This window comes from Artemia franciscana, chromosome 3 (genome assembly GCF_032884065.1).
Source record: "Artemia franciscana chromosome 3, ASM3288406v1, whole genome shotgun sequence".
Taxonomy (NCBI): Eukaryota; Metazoa; Arthropoda; class Branchiopoda; order Anostraca; family Artemiidae; genus Artemia; species Artemia franciscana.
In genome coordinates, this window is record NC_088865.1 from 32,814,771 (window position 1) to 32,828,758 (window position 13,988).

The following is a 13,988-nucleotide window of genomic DNA, read 5'->3' on the forward strand; positions in this document are numbered from 1 at the left end:
ACCAGCAATAAGCTTCTTCTGTCTTAACTTTCCGTGCATGGAATTCACGGAAATATTCTTCATTTTTTGAAGTTCCCCATTTCATAGCTGCCAATGTGCAATGTTGCGTGACTATTCATCACCAAGTGGTAATGCATCCTTTGGAGTTCCACAGGGATTAGTTCCGCGTCCTTTACTTTTGTTGCTGTTTGTCAATGCTTACATTGACCAATCCGCCAATGATACCACAATTTGGGCTACAGCTAACATAGCAACTTTATTTGAAATAAACTTAGTCAATTCTCCATAACCTATAGATTCTTGGTTAAAGGTTAATAAATTAAATTTAAATATTAAAAAATCAAAATCTATAGTTTCATTAAATCTATGAACTATTGTCTTTAGATTACAAGCGAAGCTATGGAAAATGGAAATATGTCGAGAATAATATCAGTGGGATGTTTATGTATTATAGTACATGAGAGTATTTCTTCCAAGAAAAACATCGCGAAGGACAGTAAAAAATTATCTAGATATCTAAGAATTACACATTTAGATATTTTATTAGATGATTTAGATATTTCAAAGAAAAGTAAAGTAATTATTGCTTTGAGGGTTTTTGGAACCTTGTGTATGTTTCATTTATACACCCATTATTCTAGCAATAATTTTATGGAGGTAGATTAACTATAAAAATTAAACGAATAAAAGTGTGTCAAAACAGTGCAATTTACCTTCTAAAAGGTAAAAAAGAAACTCAAGAATTAGATAGAAATTAAAACAAATATCTAAAAATAATACTAAGTAATTTTTATATGGCTCTTTTCATACACCAGTGCATTTATGTTAAGAATTTAGTGCGTTTTCCTAATTTATTTATTACAAAACTTTCTCTCTGTCCTCATGATATAAATTGAAAGAAAAAAAAATTGCAAAAAAAGAAGATTTTCAAAGAAAAGTAAAGAGCCATATTAAACTTAAGACGGGCAGAAATTCACCTTAAAACAACCAGAAACTTCTATTGAAGAATAGACGAAACCAAAAACGAAGAGAAATTAAAAAATTATAGCAAACATAGAGATGACAGATACTGATACAATTGATTAAATAAATCTTAAAACGGGTAAAACTTAAATTGAATATTCAAATGAAACTTAAAACGTTCAAAAATTCCTACAAATGAGAATTTAACTTTTGCGCCGCTTTCCCTCCCCGACTCGTAAAAGTTCAAAGGCCTAATGGATCATTTGCACTTTACAGGAAACAAAATGTATTATGAACATTTTTTTTTTCTATTTCGACAAGCAGAATGCACTTATACTCTTTTAATTTAGTTCAATTGATCTAGTTTTAGCAGTAGAAGTAACAGTAATATTTGCTGTCACAGTCGTAATCACAGTAGCAGCACTAGAAGTAGCAATCGCAACTGCGGTTGTAATTGTCGACGTCGCAAGTAGCCGCAGTAATAGTTGCAAGTAGTCAAATTCCTGGTGACAGTCGCAAGCAGTCAAAGTAGCAGTCAAAACTTCTTGTAGTCGCAGTAGCAAGTAGTCATAAGTAGTAATAGTCCCGAGTGGTCACGGTCGTAAGTTGTCACAATCGCAAGTAGCTACAATCGCAATCATAAGTAGCCTTAGTTATAGTCGCATTCACATGTGGTTGCAGTTTCAAGTAGTCAAAGTAGCAAGTACTGAAAGCAGAAAGCAGTCGCAAGTAATCCCAGTCACAGATGCAAGTAGTCACAATCACAGCCAAAATAGCCGCATTCGCAAGGAGTTTTAATCACACTCGCAAGAAGTTACAGTAGTTGTCGCAAGTAGTCACAATCACAAGTAGTCATAGTCGAAGTCACAAGTAGTCGCAGTAGCTATTACGGTTGCAGTAGAAGCCATGAAAATATTAAGTTAACGCTCCTAGCCGTTCCTAAGATATTTCAGCTAGGCCCTTTTGATGACTTGGATATACATAGTGTCTTTCGGTTTAGTTAAACACCCCCTTCAACTTTCCTTGAAGTTTTACCTTAATATCCTTAGCCTTTTCTGGCCCACACAAACCAATAACCCTCCTCCTTTTCAATAATAGATCCTGTATGTAGAACAATAGGCAAATTACATTAATACCCCTTTCCCCGGCGACAGGGCGGCCATGGCATAACCAGAGACACAGCTACTACAATTTATTATATTAATATTTCTTAAGGTTTCTTAATGCCCTTAGCCTTTTCTGAAACACCCACAATCATCATTCCCCTCTTTCCTAAAAACAAATCTTGTATTTGAACAATGGAAAATTGTATAATTTACGACCCCCCCCCCCCCCCAAAGAGTGGCACGGGCATGGCGTACCCAGAGGCATAGCTATTACACCTTTAAATTATTTTGAACAATCTGACTATTTCAAAATTCCGATTAGTAGGAGGCATCGAAAATGGACAAGGTGCCTTTACTCTATGAGCACTTTTCAAGACCCGCCTCAATACCCTTAAAGCTTCAATTTAGTACTTTCACCCGTTCAAGAGATATTTCAGATGCGCCGTTTTGACAACACACATGTAGAGCGTCTGTTTTAATTTTGTTCAACATCAGTCTCAATATTCCCTGAAAGTAGTCAGAAGTAGAGGTAGGAATAGTAGCAAGCAGTCACAGTCTCGGCCACGAATAGTTTCAGTAGTAGTCATAATTAGTCGAAGGCGAAGTCGCAAGTAGTCACAATTGCAAGGACTCACAGTCACAAGTAGTCGTAGGCAAAGTCGGAAGTAGTCAAAGCTGTAAGGACTCGCAGTCGCAAGTAGTTGCAACTAGTCGCAGTAGTGACCTGAAAGTTTCAAGTGAATACCCTTAGCTACTCCTAATATGTTGCAGATACGCCTTTTTGATAACCTGGATGCACATAGTGTCTCTTGATTTAGTTCGACATCCTCCTTAAAATCTCCCAAAGCTATACCTTAATATCATTAGCCAGTTCGGACCCACCCAGGATTAAACATTCCCTCTTTTCCAATAGTAAATCCTACATATAATCAATGGGCAGATCGCAAAATTCAAAACTCTTGTTCCAGAGCTATGGGAGCATGACATCCTTACAGGCAAAGTTACTAGACCTTTTTACTATTTTAAACAAGATGTCTTTTTTGAACTTTCGATTAGTATTCAGGGATGGGGAAGGCCATATTCCTAATCATTTCCTGAATATTTAAACTTAATACCCCTCAGCTGTCCCTTGATACTGCAGATTCGCCCTTTATACAATGATCATGCACACAGTCTTTCGATTTTCTTTAACATTCCCTCAACATTTCCCGAGAGCTTCACCTTACTAATCTAAGCTTTTTTGGATACCCAAAACCAAACATATCTCCTTTTCCCAAACAAAAATTTTATATGTACACAGCCTTGCAACTTTCAGTGCCTACAGCTCCTCCCCCAGGAGCTGTGAGGGGGCTATGTTACCCCTGTAGACCTAATTATTTGACATTTAGGCTATTTTGAACAAAATAGCTCCCCCCAAAAATTGATCAGACGTCTTAAGGGGCCACTAAAAGGGCGTGGGAGGGGGGGGGGGGGGGTGGTTGTCCCCTGATCCTTTTGACTCTTAAAAAGGGTAGCTAGAGCTTTACATTTTCAATCCAATGAGCTATTTCCGAATTTTCTATGCCCCCCCCCCTTCCAAAAGAAATGGCTCGGAGAAAAAAAAATAATATATTGCAACCTTATGGGTTTTTACTAAAGACAACGCTAGAGCGTTGCCTCTGATGTATGGTAGTTCAAACCTGTGGGCATCAAGACTGGAGTGAGTTCGTTTAGGCATTTCTATAATTTATAGAGGTTGCAAACAATGGAATGCACTTGATCGGGATTTTCAAAATTTAGGGGATGCTTGCTTATTTGAAAATATAACAAAAATACTATGTCAAAGACAATATATGTGGTAGCGTCATTGCGTTTGTTTTTGTCTTGGATGGTAAACAAGCTGGTGCATGGTAATTTGTTCTGCTTTTCGTTAGCCGGTATCACCTATTCTTTATTTGTTTTTAATTCTCTTTTTATACAACCAAAAAAGGTGCAACATGACTATATTACTTTGAAAACGACGACAACAGGGTGGATAGTTTAGGATGGGGGGGGGGGGCTGGAGGTACCACTTCCCATGTTGGTTCTCTTTCAAGATCTTGGCAAAATTCCGATTTAAACATAGTGATAGCTTCTTACCTTTACGCTATAAAGTGACGTTGGGGAAGATTATCCACGGCTTGGACTTAAACTGTTTTTACACAAGTCAGGACTTAGATCATGCTTTTAACTGAGTCGGGACATATTTCGCATTAATACCAATCAATCTACAGCTTTAACTTTGCTTCTTTTTTAATTAAGACTAAGAACGTTGGTATGAACTATTGGTTTCGCAATTTATCGCCAAAATTCCAAAACTAAAATTCAGATCGATTTTTTCCCCGAGTTTGAACTAAACTTGTTTTTACGCCAAGTTTTAACTTTGCTCGTTTTTTGCACGGAATCAGGTCTTAGCTGTCTTCTGCACCGAACGAGGACTTCAATTTGTATTGAATCGAAGCTTCCACCGTTGCTGCTTGGCTTACCTCCTCTTTGTGCCAAGTCTAGACTTAGCTATTGTTTGCACTGAGTCGGGCTTTAGATTGTTTTTCAACCAAGCAAGTTTGTAGCAATGTTAAAAAAAAATTCCCGCTTCCGAGGCAAATTAATTTTGGCATGTGCACGTTACTGGTCATTGAAATACTTGAAAGTTAACGACATACAGCCGATCAAAAAATGAAATAAATTACCAATGACTGCATTTTAACTCATTCACATCCGGCAAGTATTTTGCATATCCAAAGGTATCTGGCTTCTTCAAAGTTGACTTAAAAGTTCCCTTAAAACCCTATGTCAGTAATGTTAGCTTATTCAAGATAAAAGGTCACAGAACTGGTAATCTTCGATGATACAAAATTCTACCACTCCAAAGATATTAACATCTATTATAAAAATCATTAAACATGCATTCAGAAAAAACCTCTTGCCTAAGTTTTACCATCCTTTATCCAAGACTCGCTAAAAGTTGCCCGAAATGCAGACGCATTTACCAATGCGTCAAAAAAAATTCCAGCAATATCTCAAAGTAAAGGTCTTTCTTTCTTTAAAGCACAAGTTAAAATTTACCGCTAAGAGCAGGGGTTGTGGGGAGCGGAATCTCCTTTATGTTTCCGGTAGTTCAGTTTTTAAGTTCCTATTTACTTTCATTTTTTTAAGCATCATTACAGTACCTCTTTTTTTAAAGGCCACGCTGTCAATTTCCAGTACAAATTTGAATTTTCGTAAGTACACTTCTACAGACGATGTGTATAAGTTATAGCGATAAACTATAAAAATTAAGCCTACCAGACTGGATGGGGCATCCCTAAGCGCATGAAAAAATTTAGCAACAGTGCCATGAGCCCTTAAATGCATTCGAAATCCAGGAGCCAGGCACTTCTGAGCTAAACTAATTGCAGCAAGACATCTGGTCGCCACAGGGTTGCCAGATTGAAGAGCGTCCAAAATATAGTCCACATCATCTTGATACTCTTGGAACTCTCCCTGCTCTTGCATTTGATGAGCATGTTTCACATTTTTCACAACTGTGTACAACTATAATAGAATCATTATAAAATTATAATCAAATATCAAAAAGAAAAGGTGCTTGATGAATTTAAATGACAAAAATTAGAAGAGCTAAAAATTTAATGACACAAATAGAGTAATAGCGTAAATATGATTTTGGTGCTTTTATAATGGGGAGAAGTTGCATCTCTGCATAGCTCATATCTTCCCTTATATTTTTTTCCATAATTATTTTCGTTATTGCTCAACCTTTAAAACAATATTTTGGAAGATATCTAAATATTTCTTTTTGCTCTACATATAGATTCAACGTGGAGGTTAGTGAATCACATTAAAAAAAAATATAGACACACTTATTAATACTACTAAAACGTCTTTAAAACATTTCAGGCTGAACGAGTTGAGTTATCTAATAAAATTTACAAACTAAAATTATGTGATTAGTCAGACTGACAAATGAAACAGTGAAATCAATGGGGTTCGAAGTAAGGATAAAAATGCTAGGCTATAGGAGAAGAAAATGCCGATAGAGAAAGATTAAATCATTTCAGTTCCAAGTAACTCTTCATAATTTTTATCCTGGTACTGACAAATACCAACTTTGGCACAAGTTGAGCGGACACTTATAGAGCTTAATTCGAAGTTATTCATTGTTGCGATCGCAAAAGAAAACTAAGGTACTAACAATCAAAAACAAACATTGTACGGAGCTTCAAAAATATAAAACAAAATTATCTATGCGTATATAAATATAACATATTCATTATTAGCACACCCAACTTAATTGAAGCTTTTTTCTGATACTTCATCTTCAAGAACTTTCAAGTTTAGAAGCACTCGATTTTTACTTGAATGTATGTCAAAGATATTATGAGTTTGATTCAAAAAAGTTTTAATATGAGGCAAATTATTAGAATAAATATAGAGAACAAGTAATGTCCTTGATGGTCATGAAAATGAGTATTCTCCTTGGCATAATGAATTATCAGCAATAATAGTTCTATTTAATCAAGAAAAAGAAAATGCATTTTATATGTTCATTGAAACGTTTAACGTTAAGCAAATATCTGAGTCAAACATCTTTTTAATCCAGTTGATTTGATGGAGCAATCTTTAATACACCTTCAAAGAAGACAAGAATATGAGAATCTAGCGACAGAATTCATTTAATCTGATAAATATACATAACAATTATCTCTTCCCTTACTCATAGGAGTGTGGGGAGATAATGCGGGCGTTACAAAACGCGCAAACACTAGTAGTATCTTTTCTCTTTCTTTTTTGCTTTTATCTACGTTAATGTATTTCTTATTCTCTAATTAACTCAATTATGAAACAATTAGTAAATACTATCATTAAATGATTGAGTTTGACAGCAGTGGCACATCCTTTACTGATGAATTAAACCTTTTTTGATGGTCATCATACCGTTGCTTCTGCAAAAGGCATTAACAGACTTTTCCATATTTTTCTCTTCCACATTCTTATTGATTTTTAATTACTCAAGTTACCTGACATATAAAAAGAGTGGTGCTTAAGCATATTCTTCCATAGCATAACGAAAGTGTTTTAAACAAGGCATACCTCTTTGGCTCTTTTTGGACATTTCACGCTTGTGATTAGCTCCTCTTCATCGACGAACGCTTTTGTTTTTGGCCACGTCGAAACTCGCGTCAACTTTGGCTCCTCAAAATTATCATCAAATTTGAAGGGCTGGTTATTAGAATCCAAGCTTTTGGACTGCTGTATTTCCTCCATCACAGGGTCATCTACCCAAACATGCTTATACATTGAAAAGGCTTTCTTACTCGTATACTCCCCGGGTCTTTGGCTCCTGTTTTTAAAGAAAGCCTTTTTAGGTTGTAGAACCCTTTCCTGAGAGGAATCAAATGATTCAATAGATGATACAGAAGCAGGTGGGCATTCTTCTTGAAAACTAACGGGAGAATTTTGAGACATTTCACTTGTGATATCAATTTTGCCATAGTTTACTTCCATTTTTCTACATTCAAGATTTTCAAATAACTCTGCATTGTCAAAGGACACCTTTTCTTTTTCTATACATTGATTAGTTGAACTGTCAGTTTCCTCAACCGGTTGCATATCTCCCTCTTCTTTTATAGCACTCTTTTCAAAATCTACGGTTTCTTGCGAGTCTTTCAGATTGTACTGAGGGCCTGCCAAGCTTTGGCTTGAATCAGATTCTTGTGATAGAATTAAAGTAGCCTGACTGTCTTTTACAACTTCACTAGCTGATACTACCGTGTCACAAGACTCGGGCAAGACTTGCTGACTTTCTATCTGTTCCACTTCAGGTTCAATTACTTCTTTGAGAAGATCGTTCTCAACCTTCTTTTCCAAGCCAATATTAGAAACTGCTGAAGTTTCATTTCCGTCAGCTGAACCAAAAAGACTAGCAAGTTTTTCTTCGACTGCATCAATTATAGAGCAGTCTATATTATTCACTTCCTTATTTTGAAGTTTTTCATCAACGACCAATGACAACTCTTTCATTTCTGGAACATCTTTTTGGCATGATTCTAAGTCTAGTTGACCATCAGAAGCGATCTTTAGATCTGATTCTTCTTGAATGGAGAGTTGCCTTACATTTTCGCTTGGCTTAACAGTTCTTTTCGTTCTGTTATTTCTCTTTGACAGAGGTAAGTCTTCATCTAATGACGGAGCTTCGGTTTTAAGGTTCATTTCATCAACATTAACAGATTCAGCAGCTTTTCTACCTCGTTTAGTATGCTTTGATATAATAAGAGGTTCTACCACCTTATTTTCCAAGTCTGATTCAACTTTCAGAACAACTTTTTCCTCTTTTTCTGGACTCACATTTTCCAAAATGGGCAACTTATTGTGTTTAGTTTTTTCCGCTTTCCTCCCTCTAGTACTTCGTTTTCCTTCAAATGAGGCTGATCCTAAAACAGGTAAGTCACCAAGCTCTAGATCTGTGTCAAGCTCTAAATAGCTGACATGAGAACTTCGAGAACTATTACGAAGAGCTCTCTCAGATTCATTTGCCTCTTGTTCTACACCACTATTATTTCTTAATTTTGCACGTTTAGGTATGGTAGGTGCTACATCTGAAACTTCAATTTCAGGATCCAATTCTTGATAACTAACATGACGACTTCGTGCTGATCGTTTAGGGCGATTCTCCTCTTTAATGGATGAAGCTTCAAATATCTCACGAGGTACTTTTAAAATTAGATTACCTTTCTTTTCAGCCTTTTCTGTTTCTTCTTGGAGTATTTTCATATCGGAATCATCTTTCTTTTCATTGAGATCAGGGGGTGGATCGAGACCTTTAAATCGAATTTTCAATTTAGGGATAAAATCTGCTGGAGACTCGTGAAACGAATAATTTTTCGAAGGAGTTAATTCAGGAGACGTGAGCTGAGTCTCAAGCGAAGAATCACTTTTGTTTCTTACAATCCTAAGCTTAATCGCTGGTTTAGGCTTTAAATCTGACTCAGGTTCTGGCGGTTGTTCTGTCGCAGGCGATAAAATCGAAGGCATACTATCTACTTTGGGCTCACTAAAACTATCAAAATCCATTTGAGGAGGAGGAGGATCTTCAAGCTCAAGAACCTTCTTTGCCCTTAAAGTTCGACACGATGGAGTAACAATGATCTTTTTTCCTTTTCTAGTCTTTTTATTCCCTTTAGTCTTTTTCCCTTTTGGTGAGTAGCTGTCATCTTCACTGCTATTACTTTCTGAAGATGACTGTCCAATAAGGATATCACCAGTATACATTGGTCTTCGACAATCCAGACCAGAACCATTCCACCCAGCAGATAAAGATTGTGACTTTTGGGGTGGAGAGACAGCAGTTAGAGGAACCCTGAAAAGATTCTACATTATTCAGGATATTACATAAATTATAGAAAATACAATAAAAAGACATGAAAGCGAATAAATCATACAACGATTCCCCGTGTTTGAATTACCTCCCACACCCCTTCTGCCAGGAATTTCTTTATTTCTTTGTTTTTTACGTTATTGTTGTTTGTTTGTTTTTCAGTGCCGTTTTCGCTATTATTACAACCAGATGTATTATTCCTTTTATATGTCGTACTACGTGTATACCCATTTTACGACTGCTCTCCGTTGAAGGTTGATGTTTTTTGCATCTTTAAATAAATTAAACAAAAATTTAAGTAGAACTCCGTATGCTGCAGCATAAATATGCTTATCCCCAAAACCGAACTGTAATCCATATCCAACTTAGCAGTTACTGTACTTGGCTTTAAACTCTGATTTAGCTAAAAGAAAATAAAAACACTTTTCATTGTTCATTCCATACATAGACAACTCGAAATGTGTGTTAAATATTCTTAAAAATTTCCATCGTTTAAAATGATCTTACAGAAATTTAAAGAAAGAAATTTTTACTAAAGATATAGATGGAAATAAGACAAATGTTATAACCATTAAAGAAGTTTTCACACTATAATTAGCACAGAGGGTATATAAGATATGAAAAAAGGTCAAATGCAGAAAGGCCATTGTGCATGTTTGAAAGTTAATAGACCAATGTTGTTGTTTTTTTCACCGGACCAAACCTAAGTTCCCTGGGAAAAAAATAAGTTAAAAGTTTATCACAGAGCAAACGTCGAAACGCTTGAGGTATTTTTCTGCTTTCATTAATTTTTTTTTTGCCTAAAGATTTGAACTGATTTTCGACACACTACCAATTTCAATGCATAATTTGATAGAAACATGTAAAACGCAATGTAACTTGTTTAGCTACCAAAGTGCTAGAACACTGCTGTCACACTTTAGAGCTAAGGATCGAAGGCAACAGAAAGAAGTTTTTCGTTGTACTGTACATTAATAAGCTAATGACCCGGAATGAGAATAACGTTTTATTTATATTAGGTGCGGGTCACCTTATTTGTATTTGACCAAATGCATATCATAAATGGAGACATACTTTTTAATATTAACGGTCTTAATGCCATGCAGCTAAGAGAAGCAGAACCTTGCTAGATTTAGTTTTCCTCAAAAACTGATACCTAAGATTTCATATTCTAAGGCTATTCAACTAATAGATATATTGTTAGTGAAATCTTCTCGGTCAATCTACTCTGATTTATCATTTCCTAACAATTTTTTACATAAAATTTCACCCATGGTGCCATTTTTCGTCAATAACAGTCAAATAAGACAGCAATTGGCTACTTAGCTTTTTGACCTTCAAAACAGTTTAGTCCAGGTAAATGCTTCAAGGAGGCAAATAGTTTTTACTATAGGCGTGAATAGTTTTTAATGTAGTTATAATACAGTATACAATCTGAAAATAGGAAGACTGTGCAAATTTGTGTTATCATTCAAATAATGCGATTACAATTTCTCCAAATAACCAATTTTGTCAGGCAAAAATGTTGACTAATTTTTTCCAGCGCTCAAATATGTCCAATTGCAAACATGCCTAAAAACAGAAATAAAACAAAAAAGCAGGGTAATCAATATTTTGCCAATCTAAGATTGAAAACCGCCTATACACATGTATAACGCATTGAATAAATGTACACCGCAGGGAGGGCAAAGAGCCCCCCCCCATTAGAATGCAAAATATATGCTTTCAATATACGGAGCGCCATCGTAAAAGGAGGGTATCAGGAACAGTTGACAGCTTGAAAATACCCTTTAAAAATTAAGCCCCTCTCCCAAAAAGAACAGAATACATATCTGCCTAGAACAAGCACAAATACAGGAAAAGGATAAAAAGCAATACCTTGACAAATTATCTTGTAATTCGCCGTTTGTACTTTCCTTAACATGACAAGCGAACGATGAAGGAGCAATGTTCTCTTCAGTTTGTCCTCTTGACTTAAAAAACTTCTTTGGTGCAGGTGCAACAGCAGTTTCAGAATTAAATACAGGCAAAGGGACAGTCTTTGCCTTCTTTCCTATACTGTACTTACCTGTTTAAAAAAAAATCAAACAGTTAGTCGCCTTGTATGAATAATTCTTTATATGGTAGCACCTTCTATTTTTTGCATTGCAACTAAGAAGGGTCTTTTATGTAAATTACTTATCATTGATGTTCGTTTACACTATTTGCATTGATCTTTAAAAAAAAAAAATGAACCAAGATTTGGCCTCCCTGATTGAAAGACATACATTTGAATCCTAGAAAACATGTTTGCTTCATGTTTTCTATTATGTTGTTGCAAATACAGCAAAAAGTCAGATTAAGAGTTATTTTTTAGCACTTCAAGAAGAAGGCCGAATTCTTTAAGTCAGGACAAGGCCTCCCTGGTTAAAAGGCACAAATTTGAATTATAGAAACGTATTGTCTTCGTGTTTTCTATAATTTTGTTGCAAAAAAAAAAAGAAACTGAAAAGTCATATTAAGAGCTATTTTTATTAGCTTATCATGAAAAAGGCCGATTTCTTTAAGCCAAGACTAGGTCTCCCTGATTGAAGAACATATATTGAAATAATAGAAACTTATTTTCTCTGCATTTCCTATAATTTCTAATCCTGGAAAAGGCCCATTTCTTTGAACCAAGACTGCCTATATTGAAAGGCATGCATTTGATATAGAAACTTCATGGAGAAGGTCTATTACTTTGAGCCGAGACTGGGCCTCCCTGGATGAAAGGCGCACATTTTTATCATAGAAATTGTTCGTTTTTTTATAATTCCGTAGCAAAACGAAAAAGAAAATTTAAAATGGGGGAGGACAGTGCCCATTTTGCTGTAGACAATCTATGTCTGTGTAGTCTAATTTTTCTTTGATATATCTATGTCTCTACAATTGAGTAATGTGTGTGGGGCAAGTATGGAGTGGTATACGGTTGCTTTGTTTAATAATATAGATTACACACGTAATAGATAGTAAAGAACAAACAGTAGGAAATCAGGCATTGGAGTCTATCAAATATGACAACATACCCTAAAGAAGAAACTTTTCAAAAGATACTTGTGTTATATAATCTTATCATAAGAAATGCCTATTGCATCATCATATATATGGTGATTTAATTTTAGTCAAAATTTGCATTTTATTTTAATATTGGGGTTACTATAGGCTAGAGTTCGTTCTTTAATAGAAATTATACTAACATCATTATAACTAACGTCACCATATAGCTTGTACTTTTAACACCATTTGCAACAACTGATTGTGACGTCGTCTTGTATATGAAGTTACAGCTTTTGTCAATTTTTTTTTTAATATCATGTTTTGTTAATTACAACAGGTACTAGATGTAGCAATTTCCTTTAAAATAAGCCATTAAACAGCTCTCTATGTTCCAGTGCCCTACTAGCAGCAGAGAAAAAAGGAGGACATATCAGTGCTTGTTCAAGCTAAGGCATTTTCATAGTTGTTTCAGCCAAGGGATTGTAAGTTTCCTGTGTAGGGTCTTTGGCCAAGCCGACTCCACTGGTGTACTTTTTGTTTCAATACAAAGCCATTTTGGGGGGGGGGTTTCGGTCTATTTTTTTATTTAATTTTTTTATTAACTGAGAAGCTTTTCCATTTTTCTCATGAAAATATAGGCCATTCCTCAGTGGTATGGGGGAGTTACAAATACGCAAGAACTCCGAAAACTACTCCCTTGTCCCCGCAACATCATGGACCGGGTCAGTATAAAGGGATTTTAAGTTGGATCAACCATCCTAAAATGTTATTCAACAATACTATCATGGTACTTATGTTTTCTTTCTTCTTCATGTTGTCTCTCTTTTAAATTGAGGAGTGGCAACGTATATAACATGTAATTGTTGCTCAAGGTCTAACAGCCAAAAGAGTGCCATTGTCAATTTCAGGACCCCTTACCATATGAGAGATGTACATGAGCCAATCACCCTGACTTATGGGAACAATATTATACAACAAGCTACTATGGTGAAATTTCTTGGAGTGTATCTTGACTGTTTACTTTCTTTTAAACTGCATATAGCTCACGCCTGTTCCCTAATCCTCCGTCAGTCTTTAATGTTGCACCGGATTAACTTATTTCTTCTTCCAGATGTCATGGTTTCTCTTATTATGCTTTTATTTATCCTTACCATTCTTATTGCTGCTCTGTCTGGGGTAATACAAATAAATCTCTTCTCTGTTCACTTCAAAGGGCCCAAAATATTGCAGTGAAGGCTACTTTTCTTCTCCCTCAACTCTACCCTTCCTCTGATCTTTATAATGATACAGAAATAGCTACACTGGATTGTATCGTAGGTAAAAGTAATCTTTATTTAGCGCATTCTGCTTTTCTAGGTACACTTCCCCCGCCCCTACAGGAATGTTTTTCTTGGACACGCTCAGGTAGGTGCTCTTCTTTTTTACGTAGTTCTTCCCGACAATTTATTTTACCCAATACGATCATCTACAGCAGCCAAGAGGTTTCCTATATATCAATCAATTCTATTATG

At 35.6% G+C, this 13,988-nt stretch overlaps 1 protein-coding gene across 1 annotated transcript in view; it reads right to left on the reverse strand.

Moving 5' to 3' along the window:
• LOC136025178 (uncharacterized) overlaps positions 1-13,988 on the reverse strand; it is a 57,062-nt gene that overhangs the window by 35,977 nt on the left and 7,097 nt on the right. The window contains exons 3-5 of the mRNA XM_065700950.1: positions 11,341-11,530; positions 7,179-9,444; positions 5,373-5,621 (exon numbers count right to left, since the gene is read on the reverse strand). Coding sequence (XP_065557022.1) covers positions 5,373-5,621; positions 7,179-9,444; positions 11,341-11,530 — 2,705 coding nt within the window. The remainder of the gene's footprint in view (positions 1-5,372; positions 5,622-7,178; positions 9,445-11,340; positions 11,531-13,988) is intronic.